The sequence below is a fragment of the Triticum aestivum genome, chromosome 7B (assembly GCF_018294505.1).
Source record: "Triticum aestivum cultivar Chinese Spring chromosome 7B, IWGSC CS RefSeq v2.1, whole genome shotgun sequence".
Lineage (NCBI taxonomy): Eukaryota > Viridiplantae > Streptophyta > Magnoliopsida > Poales > Poaceae > Triticum > Triticum aestivum.
The window spans coordinates 735,501,751-735,520,962 of record NC_057813.1 but is presented as its reverse complement, the minus strand read 5'-3'; the positions used below and the strand labels follow the sequence as shown (position 1 = coordinate 735,520,962).

At 47.9% G+C, this 19,212-nt stretch overlaps 1 protein-coding gene across 1 annotated transcript; it reads left to right on the top strand.

The window, feature by feature from the left end:
* The first annotated feature begins 14,455 nt into the window (after nt 1–14,455).
* On the top strand, nt 14,456–15,140 carry LOC123156135 (uncharacterized). Its single transcript, XM_044574303.1, has one exon. It carries the CDS (start codon nt 14,543–14,545, stop codon nt 15,131–15,133), a length of 591 nt encoding a protein of 196 aa, XP_044430238.1. The 5' UTR covers nt 14,456–14,542; the 3' UTR covers nt 15,134–15,140.
* The last annotated feature ends 4,072 nt before the right edge of the window (nt 15,141–19,212 follow it).

Below are 19,212 nucleotides of genomic sequence, written 5' to 3'. Positions count from 1 at the left end.
AGAGTGACGGTTCAGCCGAGCATCCGTTCTTGGGGCCGCAGGGTGGTTTTGTCGAGGGTGCTTCTGGCCCGGGATCTAGACAGCGAGGTGGTTTCCGTGGCCATCGTGGTGGTCGGGGCGGTCGTGGGGGCCGGTACCGTCCACGTCAACCGCACCCTCTGGTTGACCGGACAACAGATAGTGGGGCTGCTGAGGACCAAGTGTTGACCAGTCACGCTATGGAGGTCGTGACGGCACTTGCCACTGCTCAGGTTCCTGAGAGCGAGGTTATGACTGATGTAAATCAATTAGGAGCCTCACTTGGTAGTAATGTCACTGAAATCTCTAATTCCGTTAATGACCTTCTTGATCTAGAGGCTGAGAGGGCCTTAGAGATGATTCATAACATTGCGGCGGTTAGGCCTATGAGTGATTCTGAGGTTGAGGCTCTGGGGGTCAGGGTGCTTGATCCTTTCTGTGCGGACCTTATTCATGCTATTCCGGAGGCGGTGGAGGAGGAGGATGAAACTTCTCAGGCGGTTTTGCATGGACCTTCTGCGACGGGTTGTGAGGACCAGTTACAAAGCCATGTTAACCCGAAACGCAAGTGGAAACGGAAGGTGTACCCGGTGTTCGCGGTGCGTAGGAGTGCTAGGATTCGTACGGCTAAAAAATTCCATGATGAATTATGAAGGGAATCTTTTGGAATAGCAGAGGTCTAAAGGACTTGGCTAAAAGAAGATTTCTTGCTGAGGCGGCGGTCGAGCATCGATTAGATTTTATAGCTCTATCGGAGACCGGTAGAGATAATTTTGCGTCTCAGTTTTTTAGTACTTTCTCAGGCGAGATTGACTTCAATTGGCATTGCTTGCCACCGAGAGGGAGATCGGGTGGGATCTTGCTCGGCGTTCGATGCGAAGCACTCGAGGTTCGAAGTGTGGTTATGGGTGACTTTGCGGTCAAGTTTCGGGTTAGATCGAAGGAGGATGGTTTTAATTGGGCTCTGGTTGCAGTATATGGGGCTGCGCAACCCGAACTCAAGCCCGAGTTCTTGGCGGATCTCGTTAGGATTTGCGGCTCCGAGCAGCTTCCTATCCTGGTGTGGGGCGATTTTAATATCATTAGACGGCGTGAGGATAAGAACAATGATAATTTTGATGGCCGATGGTCATTCATGTTTAATACTATCATTGAAAGTCTTGACCTGAGAGAAATTGAGCTCTCTGATAGGAAATTTACCTGGGCTAACGCGTTGCCAAATCCGACGTATGAGAAGTTGGATAGAGTGTTGGCGAGCATCGAGTGGGAACAGAAGTTTCCTCTAGTAACAGTTCAGGCTTTGTCCCGTGGGATTTCTGAGCACACGCCATTGTTTGTGGACTCCGGTGAGGCCACCCACCTGGGTAATAAAAACTCCTTCTTGTTTGAGCTGGCTTGGTTTGAATGAGAAGGTTTCTTTGATCTCGTAGCCAGAGAGTGGGCTAAGGATTCAGGAGGGAAAACTACGATCCAGCACTGGCAGAATAAGATTAGGCATTTGAGAAGCTTCCTGCGTGGTTGGGCTAAACATCTTAGCGGGATTTATAAGGTCGAAAAGGAAAGGCTCCTTTCCCTTATTCAGGCCCTAGATGTGAAAGCTGAAACCACAGTTCTGCCGGCCGCGGAGCTTCATGCCAAGCTTGATGCGGAGATGAGGCTCAAAGAACTCCTTCGAGAGGAGGAATTGAAGTGGGCATTGCGGGCCAAGGTCCGGCGAGTAGTCCAGGAGGATGCAAACACTCAATTTTTTTACATGATCGCTAATGGTAAACATAGAAAGAAGAGGATCTTTCAGCTTGAGCAAGATGAAGGAACAATTGTAGGTCATGAAAACCTTAAGCAGTATATTACTGAGTACTACAAGCAGCTGTTTGGTCCTCCTGAGGATAACTACGTGTCCTTGGATGAGTCCAGGGTTGAGGATGTCCCTCAACTCACAGCGGTGGAGAATGATATTCTCGCGGCTCCTTTTTCTGAGAAAGAGGTGTTCGAGGCCATATCGCAGATGAAGAATAATAAGGCACCGGGCCCTGATGGTTTTCCGACGGAGTTTAAAAAGTGCTGGCATATTATTAAGGGGGATCTGTTGCCTCTGTTTAATAATCTCTTCTCTGGACAGCTTCAGCTTTTCCAGTTGAATTTTGGGACGATAACCCTTCTCCCTAAGAAAACAGAGGCTGTGAGAATTGAGCAATTCAGGCCCATCTGTCTTCTGAATGTTAGCTTCAAAATCTTTACCAAGGTTGGGACTAATAGGCTCACAAAGATTCGCATGCGGTGGTACAACCTACCCAAACTGCTTTCATGCCGGACAGGAACATCCTTGAAGGGGTTGTGGTCCTTCATGAAACACTCCATGAGATCCACACGAAAAAGCTGGACAGGGTTTTCAAAGTGGATTTCGAGAAAGCGTATGACAAAGTCAAATGGCCCTTCCTTCAACAGGCCTTGCGTATGAAGGGATTCGATGAAGCTTGGCGACGCCAGGTAGAATCCTTTACGCAAAAAGGGAGTGTTGGAATTAAAGTGAATGACGATATAGGTCGTTATTTCCAGACACACAAAGGCCTGAGGCAAGGTGATCCGATGTCTCATGTTTTGTTCAACATTGTGGCGGACATGTTGGCAATTCTTATAGGAAGGGCAAAGGAGGCCGGTCAGGAGGGTGGCTTGGTGCCTCATCTGGTTGACGGGGGTGTCTCCATTCTTTAGTACGCTGATGATACAATCATCTTTATGGAGCATGACTTGGTAAAAGCGAGAAATATGAAGCTAGTGTTATGCTTATTTGAACAATTGTCCGGATTAAAGATTAATTTTCACAAAAGCGAGTTGTTCAGCTTTCGTAGAGCCAAGGAGGAACAAGAGGCTTATAGGCAATTATTTGGATGTGAGTTAGAGGCTTTACCTTTCACGTACCTAGGTATACCCATTCACCATCGTAAGCTAACAAATAGAGAGTGGAAGTGCATCAAGGATGGGTTTGAGAAAAAACTCAGTTGCTGGAAGGGCAAACTCATGTCTTATGGAGGCCGGCTGATTCTTATCAATTTGGTACTCATGAGTATGCCGATGTTCCTTCTATCATTCTTCCAAGTGCCAGTTGGGGTTTGGAAAAGGCTGGACTTTTACCGATCAAGATTTTTTTGGCACAGTGATGATCTTAAGAGAAAGTACAGACTGGCCAAATGGGATGTAATCTGTCGACCAAAGGACCAAGGGGGTCTGGGTGTTGAGAATCTTGAGGTCAAGAACAGATGCCTTCTCAGTAAGTGGCTGTATAAGTTATCTGTTGAGACAGACGCAACGTGGGCACAAATTCTTTGTAACAAGTATCTGCAGTCCAAGACTTTGTCACATGTGATCGTGAGACAAACGGACTCGCCGTTTTGGAAGGGGCTTATGAGAGTTAAGGCCACCTTCTTTAATAGAACAAAGTTTGTCGTCGGTAATGGTAACAATACCCGTTTCTGGGAGGATACGTGGCTTGGTGATACACCTTTGGCGTTACAGTATCCGTCCCTGTATCGTATTGTTCAACGACGTGACGCGCTGGTTGCAACGATTATGCAGTCCGTTCCCCTTAATATCCAGTTTCGGAGGGTGCTTATTCGTGATAGGTGGGAAGCTTGGCTTCATCTGGTGACTAGACCGATGGAGGTTCAGTTAGCTCATCAGCCCGATCAATTGTGTTGGAAACTTACTGGGTCTGGAGTGTTTACGGTTAAGTCGATGTATATCGATGTCATTAACTCTAGCGTCATTCCTAGTTCCAAACATGTTTGGAAAGTTAAAGTTCCTTTGAAGATTAAAGTGTTTATTGTTGGGGAACGTTGCAGAAAATTAAAATTTTTCCTACGGTTTCACCAAGATCCATCTATGAGTTCATCTAAGCAACGAGTCTAGGGAGAGAGTTTGCATCTACATACCACTTGTAGATCGCGTGCGGAAGCTTGCAAGGTGATGATGTAGTCGTACTCGACGTGATCCAAATCACCGATGACCTGCGCCGAACGGACGGCACCTCCGCGTTCAACACACGTACGGAACAGCCACGTCTCCTCCTTCTTGATCCAGCAAGGAAGGGAGGAGAGGTTGAGGGATATGGCACCAGCAGCAGCACGACGGCGTGGTGTTGGTGGAGCTGCAGTTCTCCGGCAGAGCTTCGCTAAGCACTATGGAGGTGGAGGAGGTGTTGGGGAGGGAGAAGGAGGCAACCAAAGGCCAGGGCGTTCAGGTATGAAGTCCCTCCTCTCCCCCCACTATATATAGGGGTGCCAAGGGGGGGTGGCCGGCCCTAGGAGATCAAATCTCCTAGGGGGTGCGGCGGCCAAGGGGGGTTTTCCCTCCCCCCAAGGCACCTAGGAGGTGCCTTAACCTCCTAGGACTCTTGCCCCCCTTGAACCCTAGGCGCATGGGCCTATGTGGGGCTGGTGCCCTTGGCCCATTAGGCCAAGGCGCACCCCCTACAGCCCATGTGGCCCCCCGGGACAGGTGGACCCACCCGGTGGACCCCCGGGACCCTTCCGGTGGTCCCGGTACAATACCTATAACCCCGAAACTTGTCCCGATGCCCGAAACAGGACTTCCCATATATAAATCTTTACCTCCGGACCATTCCGGAACTCCTCGTGACGTCCGGGATCTTATCCGGGACTCCGAACAACATTCGGGTTACTGCATATACATATCCCTATAACCCTAGCGTAACTGAACCTTAAGTGTGTAGACCCTACGGGTTCGGGAGACAAGCAGACATGACCGAGACGCTCTCAGTCAATAACCATCAGCGGGATCTGGATACCCATGATGGCTCCCACATGCTCCTCGATGTTGTCATCGGATGAACCACTATGTCGAGGATTCGATCAAACCCTGTATGCAATTCCCTTTGTCAATCGGTACGTTACTTGCCCGAGACTCGATCGTCGGTATCCCAATACCTTGTTCAGTCTCGTTACCGGCAAGTCACTTTACTCGTACCGTAATGCATGATCCCGTGTCCAACTCCTTGGTCACATTGAGCTCAATATGATGATGCATTACCGAGTGGGCCCAGAGATACCTCTCCGTCATACGGAGTGACAAATCCCAGTCTCGATCCGTGTCAACCCAACAGCTACTTTCGGAGATACCTGTAATGCACCTTTATAGTCACCCAGTTACGTTGTGACGTTTGGTACACCCAAGGCACTCTTACGGTATCCGGGAGTTACACGATCTCATGGTCGTAGGAAGAGATACTTGACACTTGCAAAGCTCTAGCAAAACGAACTACACGATCTTTTATGCTATGCTTAGGATTGGGTCTTGTCCATCACATCATTCTCCTAATGATGTGATCCCGTTATCAACGACATCCAATGTCCATAGTCAGGAAACCATGACTATCTGTTGATCACAACGAGCTGGTCAACTAGAGGCTTACCAGGGACATAGTGTGGTCTAAGTATTCACACGTGTATTACGATTTCCGGATAATACAGTTATAGCATGAATAAAAGACAATTATCATGAACAATGAAATATAATAATACTTTTATTATTGCCTCTAGGGCATATTTCCAACAGTCTCCCACTTGCACTAGAGTCACCAATTTAGTTACATTGTGATGAATCGAACACCCATAGAGTTCTGGTGTTGATCATGTCTTGCACGCGAGAGAGGTTTAGTCAGCGGATCTGCGACATTCAGATCCGTGTGCACTTTGCAAATCTCTATGTCTCCATCTTGAACATTTTCACGGATGGAGTTGAAACGACGCTTGATGTGCCTGGTCTTCTTGTGAAACCTGGGCTCCTTTGCGAGGGCAATAGCTCCAGTGTTGTCACAGAAGAGTTTGATCGGCCCCGACGCATTGGGTATGACTCCTAGGTCGGTGATGAACTCCTTCACCCAAATCGCTTCATGTGCTGCCTCCGAGGCTGCCATGTACTCCGCTTCACACGTAGATCCCGCCACGACGCTCTGCTTGCAGCTGCACCAGCTTACTGCTCCACCATTCAACATATACACGTATCCGGTTTGTGACTTAGAGTCATCCGGATCTGAGTCGAAGCTAGCGTCGACGTAACCCTTTACGACGAGCTCTTCGTCTCCTCCATAAACGAGAAACATGTCCTTTGTCCTTTTCAGGTACTTCAGGATATTCTTGACCGCTGTCCAGTGTTCCTTGCCGGGATTACTTTGGTATCTTGCTACCAAACTCACGGCAAGGTTTACATCGGGTCTGGTACACAGCATGGCATACATAATAGATCCTATGGCTGAAGCATAGGGGATGACACTCATCTCTTCTTTATCTTTTGCCTTGGTCGGTGACTGAGCTGAGCTCAGTCTCATACCTTGTAACATAGGCAAGAACCCCTTCTTGGACTGATCCATTCTGAATCTCTTCAAAATCTTATCAAGGTATGTACTTTGTGAAAGACCTATGAGGCGTCTCGATCTATCTCTATAGATCTTGATGCCTAATATATAAGCAGCTTCTCCAAGGTCCTTCATTGAAAAACACTTATTCAAGTAGGCCTTAATGCTGTCCAGAAATTCTATATTATTTCCCATCAGGAGTATGTCATCTACATATAATATGAGAAATGCTACAGAGCTCCCACTCACTTTCTTGTAAACGCAGGCTTCTCCATAAGTCTGCATAAACCCAAACGCTTTGATCATCTCATCAAAGTGAATGTTCCAACTCCGAGATGCTTGCACCAGTCCATAAATGGATCGCTGGAGCTTGCATACTTTGTTAGCGTTCTGAGGATCGACAAAACCTTCCGGCTGCATCATATACAGTTCTTCCTTAAGATGCCCGTTAAGGAATGCTGTTTTGACGTCCATCTGCCATATCTCATAATCATAGTATGCGGCAATTGCTAACATGATTCGGACGGACTTTAGCTTCGCTACGGGAGAGAATGTCTCGTCGTAGTCAATCCCTTGAACCTGTCGATAACCCTTAGCGACAAGTCGAGCTTTATAGATGGTAACATTACCATCCGCGTCCGTCTTCTTCTTAAAGATCCATTTGTTTTCTATCGCTCGCCGATCATCGGGCAAGTCTGTCAAAGTCCATACTTTGTTTTCATACATGGACTCTATCTCGGATTTCATGGCTTCAAGCCATTTGTTGGAATCCGGGCCCGCCATTGCTTCTTCATAGTTCGAAGGTTCATTGTTGTCTAACAACATGATTTCCAGGACAGGGTTGCCGTACCACTCTGGTGCGGAACGTGTCCTTGTGGACCTATGAAGTTCAGCAGTAACTTGATCCGAAGTACTTTGATCATTATCACGGTTTTCCTCTTCAGTTGGTGTGGGCATCACAGGAACGGTTTCCTGTGCTGCGTCACTATCCCGCTCAAGAGGTAGTACTTCATCGAGTTCTACTTTCCTCCCACTTACTTCTTTCGAGAGAAACTCTTTTTCCAGAAAGCATCCGTTCTTGGCAACAAAGATCTTGCCTTCGGATCATAAGTAGAAGGTATACCCTATAGTTTCCTTAGGGTATCCTATGAATACGCATTTTTCCGACTTGGGTTCGAGCTTTTCAGGTTGAAGTTTCTTGACATAAGCTTCGCATCCCCAAACTTTTAGAAACGACAGCTTAGGTTTCTTTCCAAACCATAATTCATACGGTGTCGTCTCAACGGATTTAGACGGTGCCCTATTTAAAGTGAATGTAGCTGTCTCTAGAGCGTATCCCCAAAATGATAGTGGTAAATCGGTAAGAGACATCATAGACCGCACCATATCCAATAGAGTGCGATTACGACGTTCGGACACACCGTTTCGCTGAGGTGTTCCAGGCGGCGTGAGCTGTGAAACGATTCCACATTTCTTTAAGTGTGTACCAAATTCGTGACTTAAGTATTCTCCTCCACGATCTGATCGTAAGAATTTTATCTTTCGGTCACGTTGATTCTCCACCTCATTCTGAAATTCCTTGAACTTTTCAAAGGTCTCAGACTTGTGTTTCATTAAGTAGACATACCCATATCTACTCAAGTCATCTGTGAGAGTGAGAACATAACGATATCCTCCGCGAGCCTCAACGCTCATTGGACCGCACACATCGGTATGTATGATTTCCAACAAGTTGGTTGCTCGCTCCAATGTTCTGGAGAACGGAGTCTTGGTCATTTTACCTAAGAGGCATGGTTCGCACGTGTCAAACGATTCATAATCAAGAGACTCTAAAAGTCCATCGGCATGGAGCTTCTTCATGCGCTTGACACCAATGTGACCAAGGCGGCAGTGCCACAAGTATGTGGGACTATCGTTATCAACTTTAAATCTTTTGGCATCTACACTATGAACATGTGTAATATTACGCTCGAGATTCATTAAGAATAAACCATTGACCATCGGAGCATGACCATAAAACATATCTCTCATATAAATCGAACAACCATTATTCTTAGACTTAAATGAGTAGCCATCTCGTATTAAACGAGATCCAGATACAATGTTCATGCTCAAACTTGGCACTAAATAACAATTATTAAGGTTCAAAACTAATCCCGTAGGTAAATGTAGAGGCAGCGTGCCGACGGCGATCACATCGACTCTGGAACCATTCCCGACGCGCATCGTCACCTCGTCCTTCGCCAGTCTCCGTTTATTCTGCAGCTCCTGCTGTGAGTTACAAATATGAGCAACGGCACCGGTATCAAATACCCAGGAGTTACTACGAGTACTGGTAAGGTACACATCAATCACATGTATATCAAATATACCTTTGGTGTTGCCGGCCTTCTTATCCGCTAAGTATTTGGGGCAGTTCCGCTTCCAGTGACCCTTCCCCTTGCAATAAAAGCACTCAGTCTCAGGCTTGGGTCCATTCTTTGACTTCTTCCCGGTAACTGGCTTACCAGGTGCGGCAACATCTTTGCCGCCCTTCTTGAAGTTCTTCTTACCCTTGCCCTTCTTGAACTTAGTGGTCTTATTGACCATCAACACTTGATGTTCTTTCTTGATTTCAGCCTCTGCTAACTTCAGCATCGAGAACACTTCAGGAATGGTCTTTTCCATTCCCTGCATGTTGTAGTTCATCACAAAGCTCTTGTAGCTTGGTGGGAGCGACTGGAGGATTCTGTCAATGACCGCCTCATCTGGGAGGTTAATGTTCAGCTGGGTCATACGGTTGTGCAACCCAGACATCTTCAGGATGTGCTCACTGACAGAACTGTTCTCCTCCATCTTACAACTGTAGAACTTGTCGGAGACATCATATCTCTCGACCCGGGCATGAGCTTGAAAAACTAGTTTCAGCTCTTCGAACATCTCATATGCTCCGTGATGCTCAAAACGCTTTTGGAGCCCTGGTTCTAAGCTGTAAAGCATGCCGCACTGAACGAGGGAGTAATCATCAGCGAGAGACTGCCAAGCATTCATAATGTCTTGGTTCTCTGGGACGGGAGCGTCACCTAGCGGTCCTTCTAGGACATATTGTTTCCTGGCAGCTATGAGGATGATCCTCAGGTTCCGGACCCAGTCCGTATAGTTGCTGCCATCATCTTTCAGCTTGGTTTTCTCTAGGAACGCGTTGAAGTTCATGTTGACATTAGCGTTGGCCATTGATCTACAAGACATATTTGCAAAGGTTTTAGACTAAGTTCATGATAATAAAGTTCTAATCAAATTATGAACTCCCACTTAGATTAGACATCCCTTTAGTCATCTAAGTGTTACACGATCCGAGTCGACTAGCCCGTGTCCGATCATCACGTGAGACGGACTAGTCATCGTCGGTGAACTTTTCATGTTGATCGTATCTTCTATACGATTCGTGTTCGACCTTTCGGTCTCCGTGTTCCGAGGCCATGTCTGCACATGCTAGGCTCGTCAAGTTAACCCTAAGTGTTTTCGCTGTGTAAAACTGTCTTACACCCGTTGTATGTGAACGTAAGAATCCATCACACCCGATCATCACGTGGTGCTTAGAAACGACGAACTGTAGCAACGGTGCACAGTTAGGGGAGAACACTTCTTGAAATTTTATAAGGGATCATCTTATTTACTACCGTCGTCCTAAGTAAACAAGATGCATAATACATAATAAACATCACATGCAATTATATAGTTGTGACATGATATGGCCAATATCATATAGCTCCATTGATCTTCATCTTCGGGGCTCCATGATCATCTTGTCACCGGCTTGACACCATGATCTCCATCATCATGATCTCCATCATCGTGTCTTCATGAAGTTGTCACGCCAACGACTACTTCTACTTCTATGACTAACGTTTAGCAATAAAGTAAAGTAGTTTACATGACGTTATTCAATGACACGCAGGTCATACAAAAAATAATGACAACTCCTATGGCTCCTGCCGGTTGTCATACTCATCGACATGCAAGTCGTGAATCCTATTACAAAGAACATGATCTCATACATCACAATTCATCATTCATCATAACTTCTGGCCATATCACATCACATGATCAATCGCTGCAAAAACAAGTTAGACGTCCTCTAATTGTTGTTGCATCTTTTACGTGGCTGCAATTGGGTTCTAGCAAGAACGTTTTCTTACCTACGAATCACCACAACGTGATTTTGTCAACTTCTATTTACCCTTCATAAGGGCCATGTTCATCGATTCCGCTCCAACTAAGGTGGGAGAGACAGACACCCGCCAGCCACCTTATGCAACTTGTGCATGTCAGTCGGTGGAACCGGTCTCACGTAAGTGTACGTGTAAGGTTGGTCCGGGCCGCTTCATCCCACAATACCGTTGAGCAAGAAAAGACTAGTAGAGGCAAGTAAGATGACAAAATCCACGCCCACAACAAAGTTGTGTTCTACTCGTGCAAAGAGAACTACGCATAGACCTAGCTCATGATGCCACTGTTGGGGAACATTGCAGAAAATTAAAATTTTTCCTACGGTTTCACCAAGATCCATCTATGAGTTCATCTAAGCAACGAGTCTAGGGAGAGAGTTTGCATCTACATACCACTTGTAGATCGCGTGCGGAAGCTTGCAAGGTGATGATGTAGTCGTACTCGACGTGATCCAAATCACCGATGACCTGCGCCGAACGGACGGCACCTCCGCGTTCAACACACGTACGGAACAGCCACGTCTCCTCCTTCTTGATCCAGCAAGGAAGGGAGGAGAGGTTGAGGGAGATGGCACCAGCAGCAGCACGACGGCGTGGTGTTGGTGGAGCTGCAGTACTCCGGCAGAGCTTCGCTAAGCACTATGGAGGTGGAGGAGGTGTTGGGGAGGGAGAAGGAGGCAACCAAAGGCCAGGGCGTTCAGGTATGAAGTCCCTCCTCTCCCCCACTATATATAGGGGTGCCAAGGGGGGTGGCCGGCCCTAGGAGATCAAATCTCCTAGGGGGTGCGGCGGCCAAGGGGGGTTTTCCCTCCCCCCAAGGCACCTAGGAGGTGCCTTACCCTCCTAGGACTCTAGCCCCCCTTGAACCCTAGGCGCATGGGCCTATGTGGGGCTGGTGCCCTTGGCCCATTAGGCCAAGGCGCACCCCCACACAGCCCATGTGGCCCCCCGGGACAGGTGGACCCACCCGGTGGACCCCCGGGACCCTTCCGGTGGTCCCGGTACAATACCGATAACCCCGAAACTTGTCCCGATGCCCGAAACAGGACTTCCCATATATAAATCTTTACCTCCGGACCATTCCGGAACTCCTCGTGACGTCCGGGATCTCATCCGGGACTCCGAACAACATTCGGGTTACTGCATATACATATCCCTATAACCCTAGCGTAACTGAACCTTAAGTGTGTAGACCCTACGGGTTCGGGAGACATGCAGACATGACCGAGACTCTCTCAGTCAATAACCATCAGCGGGATCTGGATACCCATGATGGCTCCCACATGCTCCTCGATGTTGTCATCGGATGAACCACTATGTCGAGGATTCGATCAAACCCTGTATGCAATTCCCTTTGTCAATCGGTACGTTACTTGCCCGAGACTCGATCGTCGGTATCCCAATACCTTGTTCAGTCTCTTTACCGGCAAGTCACTTTACTCGTACCGTAATGCATGATCCCGTGTCCAACACCTTGGTCACATTGAGCTCAATATGATGATGCATTACCGAGTGGGCCCAGAGATACCTCTCCGTCATACGGAGTGACAAATCCCAGTCTCGATCCGTGTCAACCCAACAGCTACTTTCGGAGATACCTGTAATGCACCTTTATAGTCACCCAGTTACGTTGTGACGTTTGGTACACCCAAGGCACTCTTACGGTATCCGGGAGTTACACGATCTCATGGTCGTAGGAAGAGATACTTGACACTTGCAAAGCTCTAGCAAAACGAACTACACGATCTTTTATGCTATGCTTAGGATTGGGTCTTGTCCATCACATCATTCTCCTAATGATGTGATCCCGTTATCAACGACATCCAATGTCCATAGTCAGGAAACCATGACTATCTGTTGATCACAACGAGCTGGTCAACTAGAGGCTTACCAGGGACATAGTGTGGTCTAAGTATTCACACGTGTATTACGATTTCCGGATAATACAGTTATAGCATGAATAAAAGACAATTATCATGAACAATGAAATATAATAATACTTTTATTATTGCCTCTAGGGCATATTTCCAACATTTATGTGGTTTGTACATAAACAAGTCATTTTAACAAAGGACAACTTGGTTAAGCGCAATTGGACAGGCTCTACTAGGTGTAGCTTCTGTGATCGGGACGAGACCATTAAGCACCTCTTCTTCGAGTGCCCATTGGCGAGAGTCTTGTGGCGCACGGTGCAAATTGCCTTTAACATTACTCCCCCGGACTCGGTAGGTTCGTTGTTTGGAACGTGGCTGGCTGGGATAGAGTCCGAAACCGCTGGACACATTCGTGTTGGAGTATTTGCATTGTTATGGGCAATCTGGAACTGCAGGAATGATTTGGCTTTTAACAGAACAACAACTATTCATTTTTTGCAGGTTTTATTCCGTGCTACGGCGCTGATCCGTTTGTGGTCCTTACTCACTCCGATGGCGGCCAGGGAGTGTTTGGTTACTGGGTCTGTCCGGTGGAAGATGGTTGCGCGGGATATCTTCAACCGGTTTGGATGGCGGTCGTGTAATAGGATAGGCGATTAGTTTTCCTATCTTTTTTCTTCCAGCCGGTTGTGGCGTTGTGGCTTTGTGGCCTTTGTTATGTTTGCATCCAGGCTCTGCGTGAGCTTCCCTCTATTTACATTTTCAGACTTTCAGACTTTGTAAAACCTTTTTACTTATATTTGTGGCCGTATGTATCGTTTTGATGCAGAGGCCGGGGAGCCCCCTTTTCTAAATAAAAAATAAAAAAATCTCTGCCTCAAGAGGAATTCACCAGATCTGTGGTCACTCTATGGGCTCTGTGGGGAGCAAGACGGAAAGCTATTCACGAACAGATTTACCAGAGCCCTTTTGCCATTCATGCTTTTGTTCAGTCCTTCAGGTTCAGTAAAGATAAATGTAGATGCTGCGGTTGAGAGAGGAGGAAACTACGGAGCTGTGGGAGTTATTTGTCGAGGTCAAGTGGGCCTCTTTCTTGGGGCCTCTACGGTTGTTTATCCGAGGGTATCTGATCCAACGGCACTTGAATCCATGGCGATCAGAGAGGCATTAGCACTTGCTGATGACCTTTATGAGAGGAAGATATCTTCAGATTGCCAAGTGGTGGTGCAGGACATCCAAGACAGAAGAGCAACAGTATATGGAGCGATTATACATGAGATTACTACCCATAGGTCTACTTTTCAATCTTGTAATATTAGGCATGAGTTTAGAAGTTCGAATGTCGGAGCTCACAAACTCGTGAAGCACGCTTTATCCCTATCAGCTGGCCGACATGTATAGTTAGGCCAGCCGGATGAACTATCATTCGTCCGTGTAAACATTGTAACGACTTAATAAAAAGCTTCGGAGTTTGTCTAAAAAAACATATGACTTGTAGCCGCTGAGAGCTCTATTCCGATTAGCAAAGGCCCGTCTTCATTGACTTTGCAATCATGTATAAGCCTCGTAAGTGTAACAAGTCGGCACATGTTTTAGCGGGTTTAGGTGCATCTAGTCCATATTTGGGTGGATGAGATCCCAGAACTTGTAAACTCTGCTGAGCTAAGTTAATGGAATATCAGTGTTCCATGTAAAGAAAATGTTATCATTGGCACTAACCCAAAGTTCATCATACTGCTCAAACGGTAGAGCCAAGTGGGGTGCTCCCGTGGTTGTATTGGCCGAGATCGATCGACTCCAACAAAAAGACGGCGATCGGTTTGGCTTGGGCTGCTCAAATCCATCCATCGTGGGTGGTCCGGACACGAGTCGCGTACGTGTCGATCTTCATGCGATTCGTGTAGGTCTAGTCTCTTGTGGCTACGTGAGCCTTTAAATATAGTACAGCACAATCCAAACTTAGATTGATCACCGCGAGCGTTTCGACCAGAGTTCGCCCAACCGAGACCGTCACCCTTCCACACATCTCATCTAACCTATGTGCTACTCCCCGGCCTAAATTTCCTGTCGTGATGAGGACCATGGCGCTGCTGCTGCTGGTGTCGCTGCTGGCGGCGGCCACGAGCAACACATCTGACAACGTGCACAATGAGAGGAGCGAGGAGGAGACGCGGCGGATCTTCCTGGAGTGGAAGGCCGAGCTCGGCAAGACCTACAGCTCCCTCGCCGAGGAGGAGCGCGCGTACGACATGTTCAAGCACCGCCTCCACGACATCGACCAGTGGTGGCACAAGAGCGGCTACTCCGCCTGGTCCTGGGACAGGGAGAGGAGCGAGGAGGAGACTCGACGGATCTTCGCGGAGTGGATGGCCACCAACGACAAGATCTACAGCTCCATCGACCACGAGGAGCACCGCTACGCCATATTCAAGGACGCCCTCCGTCAAGTCGATCGGAACAACGCCGGATATGCCTTAGGGGTCGACACTAACCACCAGGGCATCAACGGCTTCACCGATCTCTCCCTGGAGGAGTTCAACGTCGTTTGCTCCGGGTTCATCCCGGAGGGCTTCGAGCCATCGCCGGCCGACTTAAGAAGGGATGCCGAGATCCAGGAGCGCTTGCGGCTAGTATATGCCCCTCCATCCCTTTGGGCTCATTGACATCAGAGATACTATCAGTTATAGTCTATGTCTATCTATTTCAATATATAGGAGGCTAGTAAACTCTAAAGAAATATGTAAATAAGACCCATGACATGATTTTTTCGATGCCATGTAATCTTGGTTGATCGAAATTTACTACTTGATTGGTTTCTTGTTGGTCCCGTGCAATGTTTTCAACATGTAGAACAGAAAGTAGAAAATTACCATAAATCGTGCTTGTTATTATAAACGAAAAATTAGAAACATGCATAAAGAAATCACTAGCGACATTTACCTTATTATCACGTTGATAGGATATGTGTTGCCTGATTGTAAAATATTCGACTAGAGTTAAAAGCATAAGTACGTGAAAAATTATAGCAACACCTGAAATATATGATTAGGTTTCCCATCGTGAGGATGAACCACTAAGCCTCCGCGTGCTCTCGCGCCCAGGTGCCAGGGAGGTCAACAAATTGGAAGGGGCTCACATGGATATCAACGTAATTCAACACTCTTTCAGCACGGAAGATACTCACATTAATGTCAACGTGCTCCCGGTGGGGCAAAAAAAATTGGGTCCTTGAGACGTGCCTCCTCGAAGCCGCAACCGGAAGGTTTGCCCATGCGATAGTTTTTCCATGTAATATCAACGCTGGTGCCGGGCCCGGCGTGACAGTGATCAAGCCAGGGCGTCCCTAACGTGGACCAGATCGGAAGAAGGGCCGTACATTGATGGAGATCGAAGAAGACCGCCACGGAAGAAGCAAGAAGCGGGCGGGGGATACTACCGCCGGCTGTCCGTCGTCGAGCGGCTCTGGCGGTGGCGGGGTGAATGGTGCGACGGGAATGGAGTTCTCTTGGCGGTTGTATCTGATCGCCTCCGGAGTCGCCCTACCGTGCAACCCGGGAGGGAGTTTCGTGGTATAAAATTCATATCTTTAAATTCCAGAAAAAAGGGGACGAAACTTAAGGTTTAGAAACTTTGAAAACTAGAAAGATGCCTCCCATGTTGCAGCGGGAATTCGAGAACATACCTAGAAAAATTCATATTGAATTACCCAAAATACTTTTACTTTATAACAATATATAATCTGGAACATATATGGAACTTTGTACAGAAGAAATATTTATCGTGTAAGCAAAAGCGTTATTATTCAAAGTGCAATATCTTCCGATTAAATTATTAGTATTCTAATTTGATTCATTTTACTACGGGTGCATGAATTATTGAGAGAAGTACAATTTCAAAGAGAAACTAATTGTTTCGATTGTTCATTTTGTGTGATGAGGAATTTCAGCAAATTGAGTAAACAATACACTTTTCTACATCAGCCGAGATATGTCAAAAATCATGACTTATGTGAAAGAAAATACTTCAATAACATGGGGAAATGACATAAGGGGATTGTCAATGTAAATCTTGGAACTAACTCCAATCCAGATGGTCAAATTAGATTCTGGCGTACACAAAAAATAGTGTGAACGAACTTAACCACCTGGCAAGGGCATCAATACGGACATCCAGACGGGAAGTTCAGCTAGTGTTGGGAGATCGACTTGCTTGGTGGAGTGGGTCACCGTTTGTTGTGTTGGTGTCATGTTGTGGTCTCCGATGTGTCGTCGGTAAGAGTGGGTAGGGCATGCTTATTCTGGATGCAACCGTCGTGCTATCAAACAACGAAGATGCTAGAACGACGTGTGACCCTCCCGTGTCTACGCTGCCAGGCGGCCGCCCCTCTCACCCCTCCTCCGTCAAGCTCCCCTGTCGCCGCCACGGGGCACGGCCGGGCAAAGCCCTAGTGGCACCGGCGGCAGCGGGGCTTCTTCGTCCCTTGCACGGCGGGGAGGACGTGGTGGTGCGCTTTCCTGCCAAGGCATTGTTTCGCGTCAGGGGCCACGGCGGCGGCAGTCGGGCTCGGCACAACATGACATGCAGCGAGGTGTTGGTGCGCTCCTCGGTTGACGGCGGCTCTGCTGGCCGGATTCTTCAGAAGGCGAGGGTTATGGGCGGACAACGTAGCAGACAACCAATCCTGTAGTGGATATGTCTCAAGTGGATGGGGTCGGTCACAGTCATGCGTACGTGGGATCCTACTCTAGGACGCGGAGGAGGCGAGGACAAGTGCGGCGTCCCAGCTGCCAACCCTCGTCATGAACTAAGCATAAATATGCCTCTGTCCCCATGCCATGTGTTTGTGCAAGGTTACCACGTTTCTCCAACAAAACAAACGCTTAATCAGCTCGAACCCATCGTCCGGAGTCCCCTAGAACGAACAGGAACAAGGAGGACCAGACATGAGATCCAAACCAACGTCCACCACGAGCAATGGCGTCGGAGTGCTCATGGCGTCTCCCTCCCCGCGCACCGGCCGCCCCTCGCCTTCTTCACCTCCTGCAGGTAAGTATAACCAATCTGGCCTGCTTTTCCATTACGGCGTCGTTCTCCTTTAGTCTTGCCGACAGTGTGCTCTCTTTTGACAGCAGGCTGCGGCACGGCACCGTGTGCACGAGGGCGAACCATAGAGTCGTGGCGGCGGCGAGGCCGGCGGGCGCAGTCAGGAGGATGCTTGGCTCAGCCAGGGCACGGTACTGCGTGAGAGTGCAGAGCACGAGCGATCGACCCTGTCCATCCTTCGAGTGTCCACAGACAAAATCTTACACGCCTGTTCCTGCTTTCCCACATACGGCAGCGAAGATACCTTGCTGATGTTCGAACCAGATGACCACAGTATTGCGTCGGTTAAGCTTTTGCTACTCGTCTTTGAGATCCTTTCAGGACTCAAAATAAACTTCCTTAAAAGCGAGGTCATCACCATGGGGATGGACGACCAACAAAGCTTGCGAGTAGCGAACCTACTTAATTGTAAGCTAGGGAGCTTTCCAATTAAGTACCTCGGGCTTCCGATATCGCATCGAAAACTTTCTATACTTGAGTGGAGCCTCTCTATGGAAAAGTGGCTAATAGGGTCTGCCCGTGGCATGGGCGGTTTATGTCCTCCGCTGCTCGCCTCATCCTGACTAACTCGAGCCTTTCCTCCCTTCCCTTATTTACTACGGAGACGTTCTTACTAGCTGACGACGTGCACGCTAGGCTCGACACCCCTAGATCCCGTTTCTTTTGGGAGGGAACCGACATCAAACGTAAATACCACCTAGTTAAATGGGCGGTTGTATGAAGGCCTAAGAAATTCGATGGGTTGGGGATCTTGAACTCGAAACTTATGAACGTCGCTCTCTTTTCCAAATGGTGGTGGCGGCTTGCCCAAAACGAGTTGGGTCTCTGGGTACAGCTTCTAAAAGCGAAATATTTCCCTAAGGGGAACCCCTTCACGGCCTCGCCGAATGGATCCGTGTTTTGGAATGGGATCCAAGCGGTCTGGCCCGCTTTTGCGATTGGGGCCAAGTTCCAGATCAACAATGGTCAATCCACTCAATTTTGGCTAGATTGTTGGCTGGGACCCGCTCCCCTTTGGCAAAGCCACCCCAACCTGTACCAGATCGCAACTAACACCAATATCATGGTTGGGACGCTTTGAGTGCCTCTCCCCCAGCGTTACATTTTTTGCGGGCACTCACCAATGCCGAACAAGAGTCATGGGATTAATTGGTTCAAAAAATTGGCGGTTATCGTTTAGGCGCGGGCGCTGATTCGGTTGAATGGAGCTTGACCGCCTCCAAAAACTTTTCGGTGAAATCTCTCTATAACAAACTTACCGAAAGGAATGTGCTAGACATAGCAAGGGGACAATGGAAGGCAGGCTTGCCCTTGAAGATTAAAATCTTCATGTGGCAAATGTTTAGGAATAGGCTGCCTACCTCGGACAACGTTGCCAAACGTAACGGCCCGGCCGATGGTTCTTGCGCAATGTGCGGTGTAGGTGAAGACGCTAACCACGTGTTCTTTAGATGCCACCTGGCCAAGTTCGCGTGGAGTGCGGTTAGGGACGCACTCCACTCGAATTGGAACCCCGCTTCGGGCGCTGACTTGCTCATGATAATCAAAACACAAAAAGGGACCAGCGGTAGAATCGCTTGGCGATGCGTAAGGGCGCTGCTGTGGGCTCTATGGACGACGCGGAATAAAATTACGATTT